General features: G+C 40.1%; 1 protein-coding gene across 5 annotated transcripts in view; it reads right to left on the bottom strand.

Moving 5' to 3' along the window:
• Positions 1–414: 414 nt before the first annotated feature.
• C1qtnf7 (C1q and TNF related 7) overlaps positions 415–22,413 on the bottom strand; it is a 112,517-nt gene continuing 90,518 nt past the window's right edge. For 2 of the 5 annotated variants that reach the window (XM_039091942.2, XM_006251073.5), the window contains exons 2-3: positions 6,790–7,035; positions 478–1,443 (exon numbers count right to left, since the gene is read on the bottom strand). In XM_039091942.2, coding sequence (XP_038947870.1) covers positions 812–1,443; positions 6,790–7,027 — 870 coding nt within the window. In that variant the 5' untranslated portion in view covers positions 7,028–7,035 and the 3' untranslated portion in view covers positions 478–811. Of the gene's footprint in view, positions 1,444–6,789; positions 7,036–7,997; positions 8,521–13,973; positions 14,035–22,413 lie in introns of those variants that run through there. The other 3 variants (NM_001107221.1, XM_006251075.4, XM_039091943.2) reach the window with 3 other exon arrangements.

Below are 22,413 nucleotides of genomic sequence, written 5' to 3' on the forward strand. Positions count from 1 at the left end.
TGTGGATGGCTGGGTTGATAGCATAGTCCAGTGCTTTGTAAGCATGAGAAACTGAGTTTGATCCTTCAGAACCCAAATAAACACAAGCCAGGCATGGTGGCACATGCTTGGAATCACTGTGCTGGAGAGATGGGAATAGGTAGTTTCTGGGCTCACTAGTCAGCCAGGCTACACAGGTAAGTGAGCTGCATGTTCAGTGAACTCTCTGGCTCAAAGAACAAGATAGATGGTACCTGAGGAGAGATAGCTGATGTCTTCTGCTGCGTACACACACACACACACACACACACACACACACACACACACACACACACACAGAAAGAGAGAGTACAAGCATAAATGGATAAATAAATAAATTTATCACTCTATTTTAATTTGTTAGGAAACTCTTAGCATCTCTTGCTCTTTTTTTGACTCCTGAGAATTGTCAACAAATTCCACTAAAATGTTATGACTATTCTAAATAACAAACACAACTGGAGTTTTATGAATATTTAATGAGGCAGTGTCACTACCCGCTGGTTGTATTGCCAAGGGCATTCAAATTTGTTAACATCATCTTAATTTGCTTAAATATTTAGGATCTTTACTTCAGGGGGTCCATGTCTGGGGTTATTGCATGCCGTTCATTTTGGTGTGATTTCAACTGGTTGGTGGTTTGTCTTATTTTGTTAACTCTGCCAGAGCCATCTGTAAAAAAAATGTGTTCTGAATCCCAGTATCACTTGCTCCACCTTCCAGCACTCCAGATTAGATCAGAGTGTAAGCCACTGTGGAACTCATGTTGCAACATTCAGGCCTGCAGTCCGGATCACAACTCATCGTCTTCTGATATAGAATCCAGGTAATCTGTATCAACATAGAGGAGAAACCCGGAGAACAAGCTGTCTGCCCAGCCTGGATCTGAGAAGAGGCCATTCTGGTCATTGAAGAAAATCTCCAGCCAGACCTCATCTTCTGGCTGCAGGTAGATGACTGTGGACCCTGAAGCCACATCGTGGTTCCCTGTGTTGGCATCAAAGGTCCTTATCCGGTACTGCCCATTGTGCACCAGCCCGATGGCTAGGTGCTTATTGGCCAACGTGATATCATAAGAAAAATAATAGATCCCTGGGAAAGCACAAATGAACTTCCCTGTTGCAGGGTTGTAGTGCTCCCCCTCATTGAAGAGGACTTTGTTAAATATGATGGGTAGTCTTTCTTCTGGGTAGCTGGTTGTGATGCCAACTGAAAAGGCAGATTTGAGCACGATGCTTCCACATCTGCACACTCCAGGCAGTCCTGGGTCCCCTTGATCTCCTCGGTCTCCCTTTGGCCCAGGAGGCCCAGCTGGACCAACTTCTCCTTTCTCACCCTCTGGTCCTATGGGTCCTTTCTTCCCAGTCTCTCCTTGGTCTCCTTTCTCACCAGCAAGGCCCAGGGGTCCAGTCTTACCTTTTAGACCTTCAAAAATAATCAACAGCTAAATTAATAGTTCTTCCAGAGAGTCACAAACAACATACCTATCCATTGCTAACATACCTTAGCCATGTCTGAAAACAGTCAACTATCTATAGCATTATACTAATTAAAAAGCCTTTGAAAATCATTGATATTCTAAAAATGAAAATTAAAAAGTTCTCATAGATTTCCTCCAGTATTGGAGACCTTGATTAGACCCTAACTAATTAAACTAATTAGATGTTATTTTGAAGACAGATTAACTGGTGCATATTAGTCGTACCCTGGTACTTGTTACTACAGAATGAGTCCCGGGGCAGATAGAACTCGATGATGCTTTGGAGACAGCTTAGTCTTTGTCCTGCTCTATTCCTGTTAGACTTCACGATAAAGTAATTAATCAAAATCAAATCTGCTATTTGTCAACTATACCAGCGTCGATATTAAATGTTTTATTCAAATGCATTATCTTCTTTAAATCTCATAAGAATTTTACAAACTAAAAATTAACTCCATTGCAGAGAACAGAGCCAGTGAGTGATGGAGCTGCTATCTCAACCTGAGCTTGTCCAACTCTGTAGCCTGGGTACCCCACTTTCTAGGAGAATATGTTGGGTCGATCCTGGAAACTGTAAGTACACCTGAAACATTGGGCTTCTTATGTTGCTATAACTGAAAAATAATGGCTGCTTTCACCATGCTATAGGTTTACTTTTGGAAGGGGAAACTGAGTCCCAAGGGGATGAAAGCACTTGACTGTGTATCAGGATTAGAAGGATCCCAAGCCTTCCCAGCCTCATGGTTGTTTTCTCCCTTCCATCTAAATGCCTCTTTCTTTGTGGTTGATTGGCTCTGCCATTGAATGGATCACTTTAGATTTGTCTCCTAATTTCTCCGAGTCTCCTTAGATATAGAAAAAACAATGGATGCCAAAGAATTTCAATGAATTCTAAGCCACTGTGTGTTGAGTATGCATTATTTCTGTATGTTCAAATCTTTACATACATAGGTTAGCTAGAGGCTAGATATATAGAGAGAATGATCTTGATCTGAAACTATCAATAAAATTGACTTTTTAAAAAAAAACACACCAATTGTTATTAATTTTGTGACTGAATCCATGTCTTAAACACACTTACATAATAGTATTTCCACCCAAAGTATCCAAATTGTTATTATCTGTTATTATTATACTTTTTGTCATCTGGGAAAATGTATTGTTAATGCATGGTTTCACTTGCAGCCGTGGTTTTCTTCCCAGTAATTTTTACTCAGCTAAGCCTTTTATCTCTTGGTGCTTTGATATCAATTATTGGAGTGCTGTACATACTTCAATGCATACATGTGATAACCTGATTCCTTTTTTCCAGTTAATTGGCAAAATTAACAAGGAAATATCTTGGTAATGTAAATTTTAGGAGAATTAAAACTTTGCCCTCAAAATGTCAAGTATGCCCTTTAATCGTGAAAGTGGCTGTCTAACAATTCACAGCACAGAGAGGTTACTGCCAATGAATATCACCATTGTTTATGAGATGAGATCAGTGTTTTTATCAACAACAGTTGTGTCCCCTTAATGCAGTTGGTCCTTTTAAGTTGAAATTCTATTGGTCCAAGTGGAACACACATGATAGATGTTTCTTGAAACAAGGTCAAAACCTTAACTTTCAATGCTTGATTCATTGGTGTAGAAATGGCATATAAACTTTCTTTTGCTGGTAAGAAATCAAAGACTACCATGTCTGGAATTTGTATTTTAGCTTCAATAGTAGCTTAACCTTCTCTGCCTTTTCTGTATTGATCTTCAATACAGTAATAAAACTGTTCTTGTCTCAGTAACAATTTTAACTACAGGATCTTGTTACAAACACAAACCATGCTGCTTAGAAAATTCTGGATTAGTCATTCATTCTCTGGCTTCAAGGGCTCCATTTGTAACCCAGAGACATTGGATATTCGTCCACTCTGAGCTTAGTGGGTAACACAGTTAATTGTGACTCACCATGTCTCAGATAAAACCCACTTCAGCTGTGGACAGGGTAGTGAATCTGAAGGGGTAAGATCCTCCTAACTTAGGCTTCCCAAGCATTGAACAAAAGGTTTGAAGTAGGTTGCTTGAGGGCTCATTCCCTTGCAAATTTGTTGAGCACAACTTAAGTTGAGAAATTTAAATTGAAAATTTGTTGAGAACAAGTACTGAAATGCAAGTTATAAATACAAGGAGCTCTTTACAACCTCAGTGCTTTCTTTCTCTGTTGCAATACATGTAATACCCTGAGCTGCTGCACTCACTGGGGTAAATGTAATAATAATACAGAGGAATTTTTCCTTTTTATGTGCAGAGTTTTCCCATGTATCAGAAGACTACATACTCAGAAGAAAAATAAAAGAGGATAAATCATCATGCATTAAGGATTAAACTTTGTATTACTGAAGCTTAGTCATACAGAGTGGTTTGTTTCTTGTAGTTCTCTCTCAAAGGGGTCTACCTAGGTTTCCTCTTTAGAATCATTTCCATACATTATCCATCTAACAAACTTTCCTTCCTTCCTTCCTTCCTCCCTCCCTCCCTCCCTTCCTTCATTCCTTCCTTCCTTCCTTCCTTCCTTCCTTCCTTCCTTCCTTCCTCCCTTCCTTCCTTCTTCCTTCTTTCTTCATTCCTTCCTTCTTTTTTCCTTCCTTCCTTCCATCAATGCATTTATATACTCATTCAGCCATATATCTTATGTTAATTTCATTTATTATTGACTGACTATTCACTACATGTAAGCCTTCATGATAGAAGCTTGGTATGATAAGCTATGGATACTGTAATTCACATATCAAACTGGAATAAAGACTGTTCCATGAGGGCTTCAGAGATGGCTCAACTGTTAAATGACAGTCTCTCAACCAAAAATATTAAGAATGCTTTGTGAGGTAGTTCTAGCAATATTCAAATGAGCACACTCTCAGATTTAATTGAATGCTATATTATGATAATTGTTACAGACCAGTGAGATGTGTTTTTGCAAAGAATTGATGATTTGGTGTAATAATCTCCTCCTTTCTAAATTAGAATAGGACAGTTGAAAAAAGCACACTGTTAGTTCTGCCTAGACTTGGTTGAGGGCAAGGCAATCTGGTATCTAAGAAGGGAGCACATACAAAAAGACCCTGTGCAGCCTTGGACTCATCTGCAGCCACACTACAAACATGGTTTCTGAGGGATATGTGTGCCTTTTCACAACCAGTCAGGCTTATCTTTCCTTTCTGAGCTGTGTATAGCCTTCAGTGTGGCTGTTGGATTGATAAAACCTCAGATTGGAAAAGTCACTTATTTTTTTAATCCCAATAATTTCATTTGTAGCATTATTTTATTGCATATTACAGTTATGGCAGATTATAATGGTGAATATTAGCATAAATGAGTTCCTGACACATAGTGAGCTCTTCTTAATATATGGTCAGCATTTGGAGCTCCAGCAATGACGAGCTTAGATCATCTTTTTCCTTTACCTTCTGACAAATACCTGTGTTCCTGGAGACTAGAGCATATGTAGCAGTCGTGTCCTTTTTGACAGTTTGCAATGTCTAGAGCTGTTCTTGTTTGTCACAGTTAGGGAAAGTGTGCCACTGATATCCAGGGAGATGCTGTCAAATACCACACCAAACACTCTACCCTGCACATACCATACCTGACCCTAAAAATTATTCAGCACTAAATGACATTGGTGTGGAGGCTGGGGAGCACTCTCCAGAAAGTTGATAGTAATAGGTACACAAAAATGTTTCCAAGTAAATAGTTACTCAGAAATAGATGCATAGAGAGATGAATAGATTGTATACAGGACTAGCCCTAACCCTATAGGGATAAAATTGTAGCATTTAAGAATATTACATCTGATATGAAATAACGGTATTACTACCTCATAGATATATTAATCTTTTTTGTTTGTTTACTCTGTGACTTTGGATAGCCACAGATTTATTTTTTGATCTGTGGATCAAAATTTAATAATGAATAATACCTAACATTTCCCAGTACTTAGCACATGGCAATTAATGTATGGGATATTCTACATATATAACTATTCTTAAAATTCACAATTTCCCTTATTATTGAGATTTGCCCAGGGATGCTAAGTCTTAGCTGAGCCAAGATTTGAATCTGTTTTTCTTCTTGTGTGATTAGCCATTGCACTCTTCCTTCCAGACAGCGCAAGATGAAAGGGTCAGTATATAGAACTATAATTTGTGTGTCATAGAAATGTAAGGATATTCAAAATCATGGCTCTGTAATAATCTGATTCCACATGAGCTATTTTATAGACAGACACCTTTGAATAACTATGTTTAAGCTCCAAATTCAAGGTTGCTTTTTTGACATTGAATCTTTATGTAATGTCCTTTAATATTGAACAATGCTCTTGTATTTGACAGATATTGATTTGTCCAATGTTTTCTGCATGGAATATTTGGAAATGATGCATTAGCCAATAATCTGGATATATACCATGGCAGTGACTCACAGAACCCCAGTAAATCAGGTCTGGTGATTGGGGAGCGGCAGATTGTTTTAGATCTATGTATTTTTCCTTCTTATCTTTTTCACATGTGCACTCACAAGCTTGTTTTCAAAGATTGATTCCCAACCCCTTTCTCTTGTGGAGTTCACATAACTTCTGTAGAATTTCAATTTGGTTTCCTCTGAAGGACTGTGAAGCTTCCCAGGGTAATCTATCTGCAGAGGGGAAAGCCTAAACACCAGCGAAGGACTAGAGAGCAATTGTATTGTCTCAAAGAGCTAGGTGAAGTCTACATGGTAGCTGTTACAGGATAGCTGTGAGAGGGCTGTGAGAGGAAAGGCCACCCATAGGACACTCTTGTCCTTTTAGCTGTACACATAGAAAAATCTAGAAACCCTTGAGGAATACTTGTGTAGAAAATTAGCTCTGAGCAGGGTGGCAGCTGAGTTTCTGCATGGCAATTCATTCCCTTCTCTGTCCCATCTGCTTGTCTACCTAAGCTTCTGCGCATCCAGCTGTTGTCCAGCAGTCCCAGTCCCCAGTTGTTGGGGGTCCAGCTCTAGCAGTCATGCCCAGTACCTGCCCATCTGTGCTCATCTCCCACAGTGCCTTTAACCAGGACCAGTTTTCTTACTTTTCCAATGTCACAAACATCCACGAGAGAAAGTCGTCATTGTGGCCAGCTAAGGTTGGAAAGAGTTTGAAGCATAAGTGTCATGGTGGAGCGAATGGAAGTGGAGAGGTGATTGAAGGAATAGTTCCCACTGAGAAGAAGCAACAGAGGGAGCGGTTTAAGGAGGGTGGAGGAGAGTGTTGGCAGAACCTCCTGGTGATTCCTTACCTGCAGTGCCCTTTTCCCCCTTCTCTCCTTTTCTGCCATCTCTACCATCCCTTCCAGGAAGGCCAATGCGACCATGGGGTCCAGGGGAGCCATTTGCTCCAGGAGGACCTGGGGGCCCAGGTAAGCCAGGGATGCTGCAGATGTACCTTGGAGAGTAGCTCTCCCCCTTAGCCTGATTGCCCCGAGGTTGTCCACTTGCACAGATGGCAAGACTTGTCACGTAGAGCAGGACAATCATCTTGGGCTCTAGAAGAGAAGTACAGACATCAGTGTACTCTCCTGGGAAGGGCTTTGGTGCAATGGAGTTAGGGTGAGCAGAAGAATGGGCTGTGCTTAGCTGCCCTCCAGCATTTGCTTTTCCTCCCATTTAGAACCCAGCGCCCTCTTTTGATTTAAGAATCCATCAATCCACTGTTGACAGGATCCTGACTTCCCCACGGTCTAATGTAGATGAAGGGGGAAAAGATTCTAAACACATTTCTTCGCTGTATTTATTCTGAAAGAATGGATGGTCTTAGCAAAACATACTTTCCTTCTTGCAAGACTAATTTATTATAAAAGGAAAATGACATATTCAAATGACTTAGATAAATACCAGCACAGTTGCCGCTCTGCTGGGATAATTAATTGCCCTTGACAGGTTACTATATAATTATTTTCAGTCTTCTTGTATGTGTCTGTGTTGTGGAGAAAGGTGATATTGTGCCGATCCTGTGATTTAGAATTTTGCTTTTTTCACTTAACATTGATTTAAGCTCTTATAGGGACAGTTACTTATAAATTAACCTCTCTCTCTCTCTCTCTCTCTCTCTCTCTCTCTCTCTCTCTCTCTCTCTTCCTCTCTCCCTCCTCTCCTATGTGTATAAGTTGCTTTCAGAGTTGTGCCAATGTAACACACACTATGTCTCATCCCCCTCATCTTTGCAGGAATCCATCCGTTTCTCAGAATTCATGGGAGAAAAGACACATTTTTAGAAAACCCATGTTTTTCACTTGTTAATCATGTATAATGCCAATTAGTGTTAATTGAAGTACTGTTCGTATCCTAAGGGAGTCTGAAACTTTAATTTAAAATCTACAGGCTATAATGCCTCCATGTCCCATTAAGCTGTTAGCACTGGGGGTCAATTAAAGAGCTGTGTGAACTTAAACCAGGCACAGTGCCACATGTGCCCTGTGAAGCCGATACGGGTCTCTTTGACTCTAACCTCATAGGACTTGGCTTCTTACTCCACAGAGCCTGGATGCAGAGAGCAACAAATGATATATTAGCATGACAATCCTGGCATGTAGGCAGCATAAACTTGGGAGATCTGAATTTTCAGGCTATGTCATCCGGAGGGCTGAGCAGTTTCTTCAGTGGGAGAATTCACACAGTGTTTCTTTGGGTTGTGTCAATGAGCTTCTGGAGAGCTAGACCTGGGTTATCATATAGAATCTTCATAGTGCTTGATCTGGACAACATTCTCTTAAGGGGAATAATAATACAAAGAGGGAAGAGTGATCAAATGTTAGTTTTGATGGACATCTCAGAAAATTTAAAAGGTATACCGTACACCATACCACTTTTTATGGTGCTCATGCAAAGATTGTAACATCTTGGAATTATACCCAGAAGTTTGCCCCAGCTCAGGAATGTATGTGAGATTTTAGAATCATTTCAGGTCTTAGAAATCTTATCATCATCATAAAAAATTAGCTAAAATCATGTATTCAGTGTTACTAGACTCCTCTCCCATGAAAGGATAAAAACACTTTTGTCATGTTTTGTGTACTGGATCTGCCATACAATATTATATCAATCTGTGTTCTGCTACTATAATGAAACACCTGAGGCAAGGGGTTCAGAAAGGAAAGAGGTGTATTTAGTTAACAGTCTGGAGGCTGAAAAATCTGGAGACTGAAAATGCTGTGGCCCAGACTCTCCAAAAGCCTTGACTGCATCACAGCGTTGTGTATGACATCGAGGCAGGAGGACTAGGCCTACTGGAAGCTAGAACAATGGAGAGTGCCTATTATGTAACTTTGCTCTGGGGCCGGTTCCTTAAAGCTCACATTGCCTCTCACAAAGATCACAGTGAGACCAAACTTCTAACATTGGAACCCTCATGTTAAATCATACCTCCAGCAGGGCAAATACCAACCCTCAAGCAAATGATCCTAGTGTTCAAATGGGCCTAAGGCTATGGTTCTGATAGCAACATGAGCTCCTCAGGGAACTTCAAGGCAGAGGACTACTACAAAAGAGTTTCTGCTGGCAAGGCAGGGATGTTGTTCCCACAGACTCTCAACATCTATAGCTGCCTGCCAAGACCTGCACAAGAGCACACCAGTCAACATTCCAATGTGAATAGGGGCAAAACTCACAGCTTCCCTCCCCTCCTTGGTTGAGAAGCTACAGGCAGTCTATGGCTGCTGAGGGAGACAGAGTCTTTTTTTTTTTTTGGAGACAAGCCCCATGGTAAGTTGTCTAAGCCCTAGTGGTCAGCCTAAACTCATGTATGTATAGACAACACTAATTTATATATATATATATATACATATACATATACATATATATCACATGTGCACATTCATGTGCACACATGTGCATGTGCGTGCACACACACACGCGCACACACATACACACAGCATTACTTGGAAAAGGAGATATGGGGGATCATGGCAGGAATTGGAATACCTATGATCAGAATGCATTATGCTCATGTATGATTTTTTTTTTGCAAAAACAAGTATGAGTTGATCTGAAGAAAACTCGGATAAAAAATAATAGAATTGAGCATTGATTAAAAAACCAGTTCCTCTTCCTCATAGGAGGATGCTCAGGAGGAGGTTTTTAACTAAGCACACAGAGCGCCAAAGGCTGTGGACTGAGGCCAAGAGGTATTTCTATGAAAGGCTTGAGGATCTTGGGAGAAAGGGAGCTCAGGCACCAATGGTGGTGTGGAAGTCGTCATAGGAACATTAGGGAAGAAGAGTCAGTTGAGGATCTGGTATGTTGGAGTGTGTTTGGAAGAAGGAAGAAGTCACCACTATCAAGCAGTATGTACTCAAAGGGGGAACAAAATAAGCAGTTAAAACAGTCTTATCATTATATGAATGGACTGACTGTCATTGTCAAAAGCACTAGAGAACTGTCCAGTACATGAGCCTAAATACTGGCATGCAGATTCAGTTAGGACCTTTGAGCATTGCTCAAGATGCTTATTTACTAGCAGTCACCAGCAGGGAGGAACAATGTCTTGTCATACTCACTGCATGACATGGCATGATGTTGAGTGTTGAGTCAAGTCTTGGGACTCAGTTCATGCATGAAGATGATAGAATGTGAGTTACCATGGAAAACCACAGTGGTTTCTCACCAGGATGACCCTTAGTTTCCTTTACCAGTCAACATCGCATGTCTACAAGATCTATTTGATCCTCACAGCTCTCCTATGTCATGTGACATTATCTTTGATTTTCCTGCTCAGTCCCAGTTCTAGCTGTAATGGTGTCCATCAAAGGCACCTGGTACAACTTGTCCAAGGATCATTGTGGTTTCCTTCTTCTGGGTAAAATTCCTGCACCAACACATCCATGTGGCTTAACTTCTCACCTCTTTCTTGAGTTTTTTCTCACTTGCCATCTTGTTCAGTTCAACCACTGTCATCTTATTTAATATTGGGAAGTGTATTGATTATCTCCAACCCCTTCTTCCTGCTCTATGTTTTCTTCCCTCTCTTGCATTATCATCTCAACTCACTAGAGATGCCTATCTTTATTTTATGGTATGCATTTTTTTTTCCAGATAGGACCCATAGCATCTAAACTCCACAAGGGCAATGATCTTTCATTTGTTGATGGGTTCAATTGTCTAAAACAGCATTTAACATAAACCTCCAATTTGGGAGAAGAGACTTTGTGGAGAGTGAGGCATGATTTCTGTGGTGAAAAAACTATGATAAGTTATGAGAATATTATAAGACAAAGAAGGTTGAAAGGTTTTCCCTGCAACCATGGGCTCCTTTTGCGGTGTTTAAGACTACACATTAAGAACTTCAATGGTTTAGTTTATGTAGCCTACAGTGCTTAAATGTATTAAAATACTTTTGCATATATAGCTAGTGTATTTCCAAAAATGGAAAGGAAAAGGGTGCAAAGTTATAGGTAAATCTATTGTTGTTTGTCTGTCTCATAGATAACTGGTTTCTTCCCTAGTGATGAGTCCTGTTGCTTGTGTGTTCTTCCCCAGCTTGGCTTTATGAATACAGCATTCTCAGCTTGTTCACAAACCTCATGTGTGAGGGATTTATCCCAAGACCATCACCACACCATAGGTACTAAGATTTAAAGAGGCTCAAGGCCAAGATATGAGTTGTGTTGTTTTTGCATATAGAGTCACTTACCTCTAGATTATTTATAATGCCTAACATAATTTGAATTGTACTGTTCACAACATAGTAAGAAAAAGCCTGCACTCATGCAGTAGATAGATACTAAACAATCATTACTTAATGCTTGATCTGTGATTCATTGGTCGCAGTCATGTGGAACCTCTGGAGAGAGCGTCTGGGCATCTGGCTATATTGACATCTCTTCACAAAGAGGCACCACAATTCTTTTGTTTCAGGAACTCTAGGATGTCTGTCATAAATATTTGTTACATTAACTAGTGTCCCACTAATGGACACTTGGGAAGCTTCATTACTTCGTTATTATAATTGCTACTATAATGAATATTTATATTTACTGGTCTCAACATGCTTTTTGACAAATACAGGAACTATTTCCTAGGTTTTCTTACTTTATTTTTAATTATGTGTGTCTATGTGTAAGTGCACATGTGTGACTACAAGAGCCTGACAAGGCTAGGGATGTTAGATTCCGTGGAGCCAGAATTATAGACAGTTGTGAGCTTAACATGGATGGGTATGCTGTAAACTAAACCCAGGTTCTCTGAAAGATCAGAAAGACTCTTAAACACTGAGATACCTCTCCAGCTTCCTCCTATTTTTTTTACATACATTTAAAATATTTTTACCATTAAAGCACTTTCTAAAGTCTAATATTTTATGTTTAGGAAAATTTTCCAACTCTATGATACTAAAAATAATTTAACAATGATTTTATCCTCACATTTCATTTTATCATATACAAAAAATTGATCCACTGGCCTTTTTCTAATTAAAAAATGGTGAGGTAGTGATACAAATGCACAGTTCCAGCACCATTTCCTGAACAATCCATTTTCATCTAAGCCACAGTTTAAAGCATCACAAAGCATTTGGCTGTTTTGACTGAGAATAAACCACATGAGTCAAAACTTTACATTATAATGATTTTGGACAGCTTGAAAAGACATAATTTGCACAGCATAAAACTAATCAAAGTATACAACTCAATACACATTATAATCCAACCTTAGAATATGTTTTAAATCCTCAGGAGAAAACATCTCCATTAGCAGTCCCCTCTCCTGCAAGGTGCTTTCATGCATTGGCTTGAATTATGCAAATTTATGCAGAATATGTACTGACATGGTTTTTTCCCCCTCCTGCTTTTATGCTTCTTTGGTCTTAGAAAATCAAAGCTCTGCATATAATGCTAATCTCACACAGGTCCTGAATGCTAAATGTGAATGATTTCCTATCTTAGCTTTTTCTTTAGAGATAACGAAGTGACAGGCTTTTAGATTTTAAATCATGCATTTAAAAATATGGATATAACAAAATTTTCATGTAAATATGTACTTTGACGCCTTAAGGCAGGATATGGCTTATAGTAGCATGTGATTCTTTTAGTTATAAAATTCTTTCTCACCAAACTATCTGTAAGAAGTACCTGGAGAGACAGACCAAGTCCATGTAGACGCTGAGCCTCCAGAAAGTGTCTATGTAGCTTGAGATGTACTTATGAATAGTGTGATATTTTTGTTCTAAGAGTAGAGAATGTTATTCATGAGAACATAGATGCTGGAAAACAGTTCAAGGGTCACTTCTGGGGATAGACCACAAGGAATTAGACACAGAGTTGTAAACTGATATTTACACACTCATGTTTAAGACAGCGTCATTCCCAACTGCCCAAAAGAGCAGCCCAAGAATTCACTAACAGTTACATAAACTATAGCACACAAATGCAATAGCCGTAAAAATCAGAATGCACTTTGATGAATGCTACAACATGGATGGACTTTCAAGGCATTATGCTCATAAAATGCTCCAGTCGGAAAAAGGTCTGATACTAAAAACATTTCTTTTATTCGACTTCCCTAAACAAGTCATATTCACAGAGACAAAACTTTTATAATTCACAAAATGGCACAGCCAGGATTTGAACTGACATCTTGTTGGAAACAATGAATGTTCTTTTATTGCTTCACGACAGAAGACTGGATTTGATTAATTCAAGTTCAAACTGCGTTTTGCCTGGAATTCATTTAGACGATGAGAGGTGACTTAGGAGGGCCAAAACAGGACCTCTTCTTGGCTTCTGAGGTGGACATTGCTCAATATCAGGATCTGTTTTAGCTTTACTAGAAGGTGGCAGTGAGTTTAGGATTAGATCCGAACTTTCTACACTGCAGCTCCTTCTCTGGTGAGCCCCTCAGCTCCTTGTACCTCCCATTTTCCTGTCCAGGATTGATTTTCTATTTGGATGAGGTCCCCTCTTCTGGACCTATTCAGATCTCCTCAAGGTCACATAGCTGGTTTTAAACCTATTTACTTGCTCATTTCCCTAACAAAACATAAACTCCATATTCCTGACATGTATAGCAAGCTAATCTACAGTAGAAACTCAACAAAAGTTGAATGAAAAAAGTACGTACTCATCAGGGTTTTCTACATCAGTTCATGATTTATAGTTCTGGCTGCTCTGTGTAAAGTGCTGTGATGGCCGGACAGTGAAAAAAAGAAATTTGGACATTTGCAAATATTTTTATAATTTCCAGATTAACCCCTAGTCCATATCACCCACCCGAGGGTTCCTTTGTGATAGGCTGCAAGAAGAGAAATGGGCTACAAACCATTGTTCATGGCCAAGAAAGCTAGTGTCAGTCAGAAATTCGGAGGTAGGTCTTCACTTCCTGGATTCTTTCTATAGAGCTACCTGCTTACTAAGTCAAAACCTCCATCATAAATGAAGATGGGCCATGATATTGACATTTGCCAAAGTTCTGAAAAAGAGAATAAACACCATACCGTGCTCTGGGAGGGTAGGTTGCTGCAGGATTCCCAGTGTACAAAAGTCAGGATCTTTCCTGAGAGCTCGGTGAAAAACTTGCTTTGGTACCAGACAGAATAGCGGGTCCAAGTTCTCAAAGATTTCCAAATAGTTGAGCTAAAAATAATCTTCTCGTTTAGTCCCAAAGAGCCAGAGGCCCTGGAAGTCATTTATCCAGTGAAGCTCAACTCAGGGATCAGTTAAAATTATGGTTTTGTTTGGGACAAGCTGTAAGTGCCGGCTTTCCTTGACTGGTGAGGTTGGAAGATTACCATCTCTCTTGCTGTGGCCTCTTTTAAAGATTGCTTATTTAATTTTTTCCTTTTTTCATTGATTTTCCAATAAGATGGTTCCGGGAAAAAAATTACTCACTGACTGGAAATTGGTTGTTAGTGTTGAAAAACGAAGCATTTACTGCTTGGGGGATTTTAGATGGGGTCCAAAAACTATCATCCCTATTCTTGGTAAATATGGCAGCATGTTGGCCTTTCATTCTACTGCAAAAGAGAAGGGCTATGCAATTGTATTGAATCTTTGTTCTTTGCTGAATAGACAAATGATTGCATATTTTGCGAGATGGATATATCTTTGTTCCTATAGACATTTCCTAACATATCCAAAGGCATAATGTGTCTCCAAAGCCCAACTAGTTCATCGTTGCTGCAATCAATGTCCTTGTTACCATTTGATATGTATTTCTTATATCTCCTTGGCAACAGGAATACATGATGTCATTTATGGAAATTGTGTGATAAAAAAAAATCTTGTCTTTAATCTCATTTTCCTCCTAATTCTTCTTAAGAGTAGCAATTCTAAATGAAGGAATTTCCCCCCCCCCCCCTAGAGTCTTGGTAGTGGATACGGATCACAGATTTGACCAAGAACATGAGTGACTCTCACTCCGGTGCAATTTGTATTACCTTCAGCTGCCCATCCTCCAGGCCAAAGGGGAGGTTTCTTTAAATTTGTTGACTTTCAGAAAAGGAACATCATCATAGCATGTGCAAAGTCTTAAACCTCAAGCCAGCTATTTAATTTTCTAGATCAGTATAGAATCCTAGTCATAGAGTTTCTCTATGTTTGCTTCTCATCATCAAATAAAATGGTTGTTCTTAATTATTTGCAAGTTTTCTTACAGTCCTCAATATGTAATAAAGGGCATTGAGTGTCAGCCACAGAAAGCTTAATTTTAGGTAGCCCAGCCTCTTAATTAATTAGTAGTTAAAAAAAGTGATGACTTTAATGGACTTTTTTTTGCTGCCCATAAAGTAGAGTAATCTCTGCTGGGGAACCTGAACTAATCTGTTGACCAGTAACTGGTGTTGTGTGTTCTTTTCCATTTCGTTCCTTTGTTCACTCATTTCTCCTTCCTTTCCTTTCTTCCTTTTTCTTTTTCTTCATTCTTTTGTTTTGTCTTAATTTGAGACAAAGTGTCACTATGTAGTTCTGACTGTCCTACAAATCAGTATGTAGACAAGGCTAGTCTTGAACTCACAAAGATCTGGCTGGCTCTGCCTCCCAAGTGCTGGGATTAAGGGGGTGTGCCACTATACCCAGCTAGTATTTACCACACTTTATGTGCAAATATTTTTCATATCATTGAAGGATCATAGTATTTTTAATGCTCTCCCATATTTGATTTTTGCCCTTTCTAAAGTCACTTTTCATTTTAGGTAACTCAATACAATCTATATCTTTCTTCACTTACTTTTCTCTTCAGAGAGAATGAGCTTTTGAAATGCCCTCTTAGCATGTTCAGAACTCAGATGTGGATAATAGTTTTTAGGTATATTTCATGCAGTTATTGTCGCACTTATTTCAGAAGCACTGGCAAAAAATGTATGGGTAGAAAACAGGCTGAAGGGAGCCTTGGCTTAGATTAATGCCTAAGATTCCATTTTGCCTGCTATTTGCTGCAAGGCTAAGGTCTCACTCTGTTTTTTCCTAAGCATATATTTTGTTTTCCTCTCAGCTCATGCTATTACTTTCCTGAAGTTTTTACTTGGTTTTCAATTTAATTCAGTTCAACTCATTCAAGTCCACCCAATGTTCTGAGAATACACAATAGATTTCTGGGAACCCAAGCTCTCAAGAAAGAGAACATTAAAGTCCAGGACAGACTACAGTTTTCTCCATTCCACAGTCCAGTATAGCTAGTTAGAAGCTACCAACATGACATTTGAAACATACAAAATTGGGAAGCCATATGCAGAATTGGCCCTTAGTGGTGGGTTCATTACCACACTGGACACACACACACACACACACACACACACACACACACACACACACACACAGAGATGGACACACACATAGACACACACATATGCACAGTCACACACACACACAAACACATACATACATTTTATTAGTAACTAGAATTGCTTTTAATATATGGTTCTGGCTGGGATTAAGTGAGCTGATAACAAGCTGCAGGGCCCCCAGTCCTCACTGTATTCTCTTGCCCTACTTTTACAGGTACATGCCGAAGGGAGTGTGATCTGTAACTAAGATGCCCCGCCCACCATGATACAGATTTTTTTCCCTAGGGTGCTGCTAACTTTAGAAGAGCAAGTTTCTGTGCACACAGTTTGCAGTCTTGTGGGCTTCGTGGTTACATCCCCCACTTTCTCTCCACAGGTGCACTGAGATCAATCAATCTTAGAAATCAATCTTATCACTCTAGCCTCAGTCTTGTGCAAAATAGTCCCCATGGACAGTTTCCTGATCACTCAAGTCCTCTCCAGCCCCTTTCTCCATCTATTTGTCTTTGTTCTGCATCACTGCTTCCTTCAGAATCTCTCCCTGATACTCTGAAACTTCTACGAAACTCTCCCTTGATCTCTCCTCACATGCTTTTTGGACCTTTTGATGCACCAATGGTTCTAAACTAGGTCTACTGAACTAACAAACCTATGTATAAACTTTGTGTTTTTTTCTCCCCATAGTTCCCTGGGGTGATTCTGATGGGAATATAGGCTTTCAGAACCGTCGCCTGTCACTTATCTTCTTTTATTCATGACCTCATCTTGTTGTTCTGGTACCATATGGTAGGTACCAGGATCAGAATGCTTAATTTTATAAAAAACACAGAGAATGCTTATAGAGTTAAATTGAATGGAGAAGACAGCATCCCTCAAGTAGTCCCAGAACTGTGCTTGGCGAGATGTTAAGCATCCTGTTATCCTGGAATTTCAGTTGAAGAATTAAGACAGAGTAGAATGGACCACCAGTGAGTGTCCAACTACTTTCTGAGATCTGATTAAAAATGAGAATATTCTAACATTCACTCTCATTCATTTTCAATGTACAATTGACAAGAACCCAAAAGAAATCACTGAACAGGTTAGGGGTATGTGGGAAGAACGTTGCTGGGAGCTCTTTCCTTTGTCCTATTACCTGGGCCATGAGTGAGAGGCTTGTGGGTGTCTCATCATGGAAATGTACTAAAATAGCCATAGGAAGTTTGACTCCCAGTCTGAAAGTTTGGAAGGTAAAGGTTGAATTGAGAGAAGAGAGCAGAGCAGGGCCAGCTATGGAGCAATGAGTACTCTAGGAAATAGAGTCACTAGGAAGCTAGAGGGGACTGGGCCATCTATACCAGCCCTTTGGTTTTCACAGGGAGTTTCCTCCAGGACACAGAAGCTGATTTGCTTTGGGGGGCCTCACCAGACACCAGCTTGGGAGTGAGTTGTCCATGCCAGGATGTTGTAAAGCATGAGGGTCCCAAGGGACCCTGATGACTTTACTTGATAGAGTTGATATTTGAATACTTGGGACAGGTAGCAGGTGCTAACAGCAGGGGAAAAGGGGTGTACAGGTGTCACTTAGGTAGTTTGATTGTTTTTCTCTCACTCTCTTACCTTCTGAGCTGACTGTAAGCTGACACGAGTGAGTGAGAGTTGTGGTGGGGATGAGGTGATGGTAGCTGAGTATTCCACATCGTGAGCTGAAGCCATGGAGAAGGGGCAGGTTTTGTACTGGATGAGAAATAGATGTTTTTACATTATTTTCTTTAGAACCTGAAGATGATTCCTATAGACTGACCGAAGTATTTGTGTGTCTAGTACTACCAGAAATCTGAAAAATTTGCTTGCTAAGTCATGAAAACCTAGGGGAGAATCAAATAGCTGGTGGGAGAGAGATGAGCTTGTTTCTTATTTAATCTTTAATAGATTAAATAAGATCTTTAATCAACTTAATACATTTTGGAGAGTGTTCAAAAGAGACAGAGAAGGGATTAGTAGGTGTTTCATAGGTAATACAGTTGATGTATGGTTCAGAGTATGTCTGTCTAAAGGAATGATATGACCTAAATATGAAGCAAGAGGAAGAGTTAACAGCAGAGGAGCAGGAAAAGACTTCCAGACTGAGAGAACCCTACATCAGAGCAACCAACATAGGAGAGGATGAAGAGAGGGCACTGAACAGTAGTGAGTGTGATGGTGTGCCTGGACCATGTGCGGCTCTGCTCAACATGGGAGGTCTTGCTCTATATTTTGGGTTAGATAGAATCCCAGAGGGCGGCAAGCAGTCACTTTGGGCAGATGGTTGAGTTTTTCCCCTGCTGTTGCTGCTGCTGCTGTTGCTGCTGAGGGTGATGGAGGCAGAGCTGGTAGCTGCTGCCTCTTTCTGCCTTTACAAAGTGGCATAAAACAATGAAATCATTCAGCTTGGCCTCTGACCTGGAACTACTTTTATTATAGGGAAGAAGTAGATTCAGATGAGAAAAGGGGTTACATATTTTTTAAAAAGGGAACATGTCGGCTCATTGAAGGAACAAGTATGATTGGCCCCTCCTATGTGTCAGGCACTGTTCTAGGCCCAGGCATACAAACTTCAGAGGAGAAAGCAAGGCCCCAGTTTGAACCCAGTGGGGATTTTACATTCCCCCTGCCTTAGAAGATAGCTCCCTGCTTTTCTTAGACCAGACACAAATAAACAGCTTCCACAGACGTGAATTTTACATACTTTTGCTATGCTATTATTCTAAGCCAGAATGACAGCTTGGGTCTCTGCCTCATGGCCAAGCTTTGTCCACTAAGTAAAGCGTCACCAAGACCCTACTCCTCACTTTTCTTTCTTCTTTTCTTATCTTTCTTTCTTTCTTTCTTTCTTTCTTTCTTTCTTTCTTTCTTTCTCTCTTTCTTCCTTCCTTCCTTCCTTCCTCCCTTTCTTTCTTTCTTTCTTTCTCTTCCCTTCTTTCTTTCTTTCTTTCTTTCTTTCTTTCTTTCTTTCTTTCTTTCTTTCTTTCTCTTTCTTTCTTTCTTTCTTTCTTTCTTTCTTTCTCTCTCTCTCTTTCTCTTTCTTTCTTTTTTGAGATATAAGAACATTCATTATAGGAAATATAACATCTATCTAGGGCTATAATGATTATCTTTGTACAAAATATCACTTTTCATATTCAAAACATAAGGATTTTATTAAAAAAGTACAGGAAAATTCAAACACACTCAAAAGATGAAGGGTGTGTCCAGTGAGTTCATGCTTCCACCACCCGTCTTCAGTGGTTTCGAAGGTTGATGCTGTTGGCTTGACACCCTTATACTCCTAATTGCCTTCCCCCTTCCTGTCTTTTAGTTATTTCAAGCAAATGTCTGACATCATAGTATTTTGCCTGTAATTATTCATATGAAGCCCAGGAGCATTCATCATCTTGCATATCAGTAGACTGGTTGACACCACGTAGCTCTCTTGGCTCTTGAAACCCTTTAACCAAAATTGAGCATGTCCTAGTTAGGTTCAAAACATCTTAAAGGCACTTTCCCCCTTACAGCCCACTATTTGGTGCACTGAAAATTCTGAAGTGTGACTTTTATGTAGCTATCAAGATTTTTTCCATAAAATTTTCTGTGTGCTGGAAGAAGGAACTCTCTGATGACTTATTACAGAAATTTCAGGAAAACCTAGATTCACTGCAGGCCTTATTATGGGCTGTGGGTTCTGGAAAGGAAAATGGCTCCAAGATTTCCTTCAGTGACTTGACATGTTGACAGTGGGTTAGGCTTCAAACAAGTGTCCAAGTGTATACTTTACTAAGAAAAGATGTCACATTGTTTCAAGAGAATTTGGGAATCACTGGAAAACAAGTTGGGCTAGAATCTTGGAATGTAAAAGCCAACAGGGCAAGCAGCATCACTCTGGGAGCCTCAGGTGTAGATAGCTACAAACTTGAGCATGTCAGTTTGGGAGTGTGTCCTTTAGTGCATGTATGCACTTCCATGTTCAAGTGTATGTGCATGTGTGTGCAGGTATACATGGGAACAGCCTTAGATCATCAGGCATCATCCACCTTGTTTTTGCAGACAGGATCTTTCATTAACCTGGAGCTTCTGAGTACTATTGGCTAGCTGGCTGGCAAACCCCAGGACGGGTAAGGCAAGTGATAGAACCATTTGATGAAGTACCAGTCAACCATAGAGTGATAGAGCACAAGGGCAGTGCCATGGGAAGGAAGGCAGCTTCCAAAGCCCACACACTGAGGTGCTGTCAGTCTGCCGCCATTCCACCGAGGGCTGGAAGGGGCCAGAGAACTGGAGGAAGACATTTGTACATTGCCTGTCTGATTGAATTGGCTCATTGATCTGCTTCTGCCCTAGGCTCTGCTGGCTTTCAAACGTTGGGACTTGGTCTGGAATCTTCACTATCAACTCACCAGAGCTTTGTAATTCAAGCTCCCTGGCTTTCCAGAGTCTTCCACTTGAAGGTGGTAGACAAAGAGGCTTCTTATCCTCTCTCTATGGACATAAGCCCATCTAGGAAATCTTTGGAACTCAGTGTTAGGCACCGAGACATTATTTACTTGGATATGTACCTTGAGGTCTATGTCTACATAAGTCAAATTCTAATGTGGAGATTGAGTTTCTACTTGTTGAGAGATTCAACATTGCAGGGTACATGTTCAGCCAAATCAAACGGGATTATCAGTACAATGTTCTGGAAGTAACTAAATGCTTTTGTAAAAAACTGAATTTTAATTTTAATTGTATGTAGTGAGCTCATTTATGACAGTGAATGGGTACATGTACCTGAGTGCAGAGGCCAGAAGAAAGTGACAGATGCCCTGGGTGTGGGTGGGTGTAGGGAATCAAACTCAGGTCCTCTGGATGAGCAGCAAGCACTCTTAACCACTGAGGACTCTCTTTTTTTCTTCTTTTCCCTTGAATTTGCTATTAATTTCTTGTGAATTTCATATCACGTACTTTCCTAACATCATTGTTGTATACATAGACCAGTAGATTGCTCAACCCTTATCAGAGAGATTTCTTCTGAAAGTAGGTAGTAATTAATGCAGAGACCTACAACTAGAAAATGTGCAGAAAGTGGAACTCAGTCATAACTGGGGTGTCTTCATCAGTCCCCTCCCACCAAAGTTCAGGGATCTATGCAGAAGAGGAGGCAGAAAGACTGTAAGGTCCAGAGGTTGTGGATAACCTCAAAGAAATAGTGTGTTCCAGACACAGTAGGGCCTCTGCTAATATGGACTCACCAAAACTATGACAGCACACAATACCTGCAGAGATTCAAGCCAGACAACAGCCCCGCCCCACCATGGAGAACGGGAAAAGGACACAGTCCCACTCCTAACTAAGAAAGTACTGGCAATTGATACCTTCTTAGAAAGAAACAATCAAGTTTTCTCCGGTGCAGTTACACTGAGTTTATCAACCACACTGCAGGCAGGACCCATGCTCAGAAGTAGCTGATTAACACAAAATGGACTCAATGGTGTGTGTGTGTGTGTGTGTGTGTGTGTGTGTGTGTGTGTGTTCATGCTTTGTTATTGCTTTTGTTGCTTTTTTAAAAAAATATTTATTATATGTAAGTACACTGTAGCTGTTCAGACACACCAGAAGAGGGCATCAGATCCCATTACAAATGGTTGTGAGCCACCATGTGGTTGCTGGGATTTGAACTCAGGACCTCTGGAAGAGCAGTCAGTGCTCTTACACTGAGCCATCTCACCAGCCCTGTTTGTTGCTTTTTAACTTTTGACTTTTCTTTTTTTGAGAAAGAGAGAGTGAGAGTGAGAGAGAGGGAGAAAGAACATGAAGTTGGGTGGTGGGGAGGACTTGGGAGGACTTGGGGAAGAGTAAGAATATGATAAAAATATGTATTGCATGAAAACTTTCAAAACATAGTAAGTATTTAAAAGAACAAATAAAACTACTTGCATACAACTAAGCAAATCCAGAATTCGGACCTACAAACTTCTCAGGATCGTGACTCCTTCTCTACATTAACCAACCTAGAAAGGCAGCTCGCAATAAATGAGAGTTGCCCTCTAACCAGTCACACAAAACACTGCACAGCTTCTCCTCACTGCAGCCTCCCACCAGGGAGTCCTTGAAGTTAGGTTGTTCTTCATGACACCTTTCCACTCAGCTGTCACCTTAGAGAAGTCATAAGTAACACTGA

The sequence above is a fragment of the Rattus norvegicus genome, chromosome 14 (assembly GCF_036323735.1).
Source record: "Rattus norvegicus strain BN/NHsdMcwi chromosome 14, GRCr8, whole genome shotgun sequence".
NCBI lineage: Eukaryota > Metazoa > Chordata > Mammalia > Rodentia > Muridae > Rattus > Rattus norvegicus.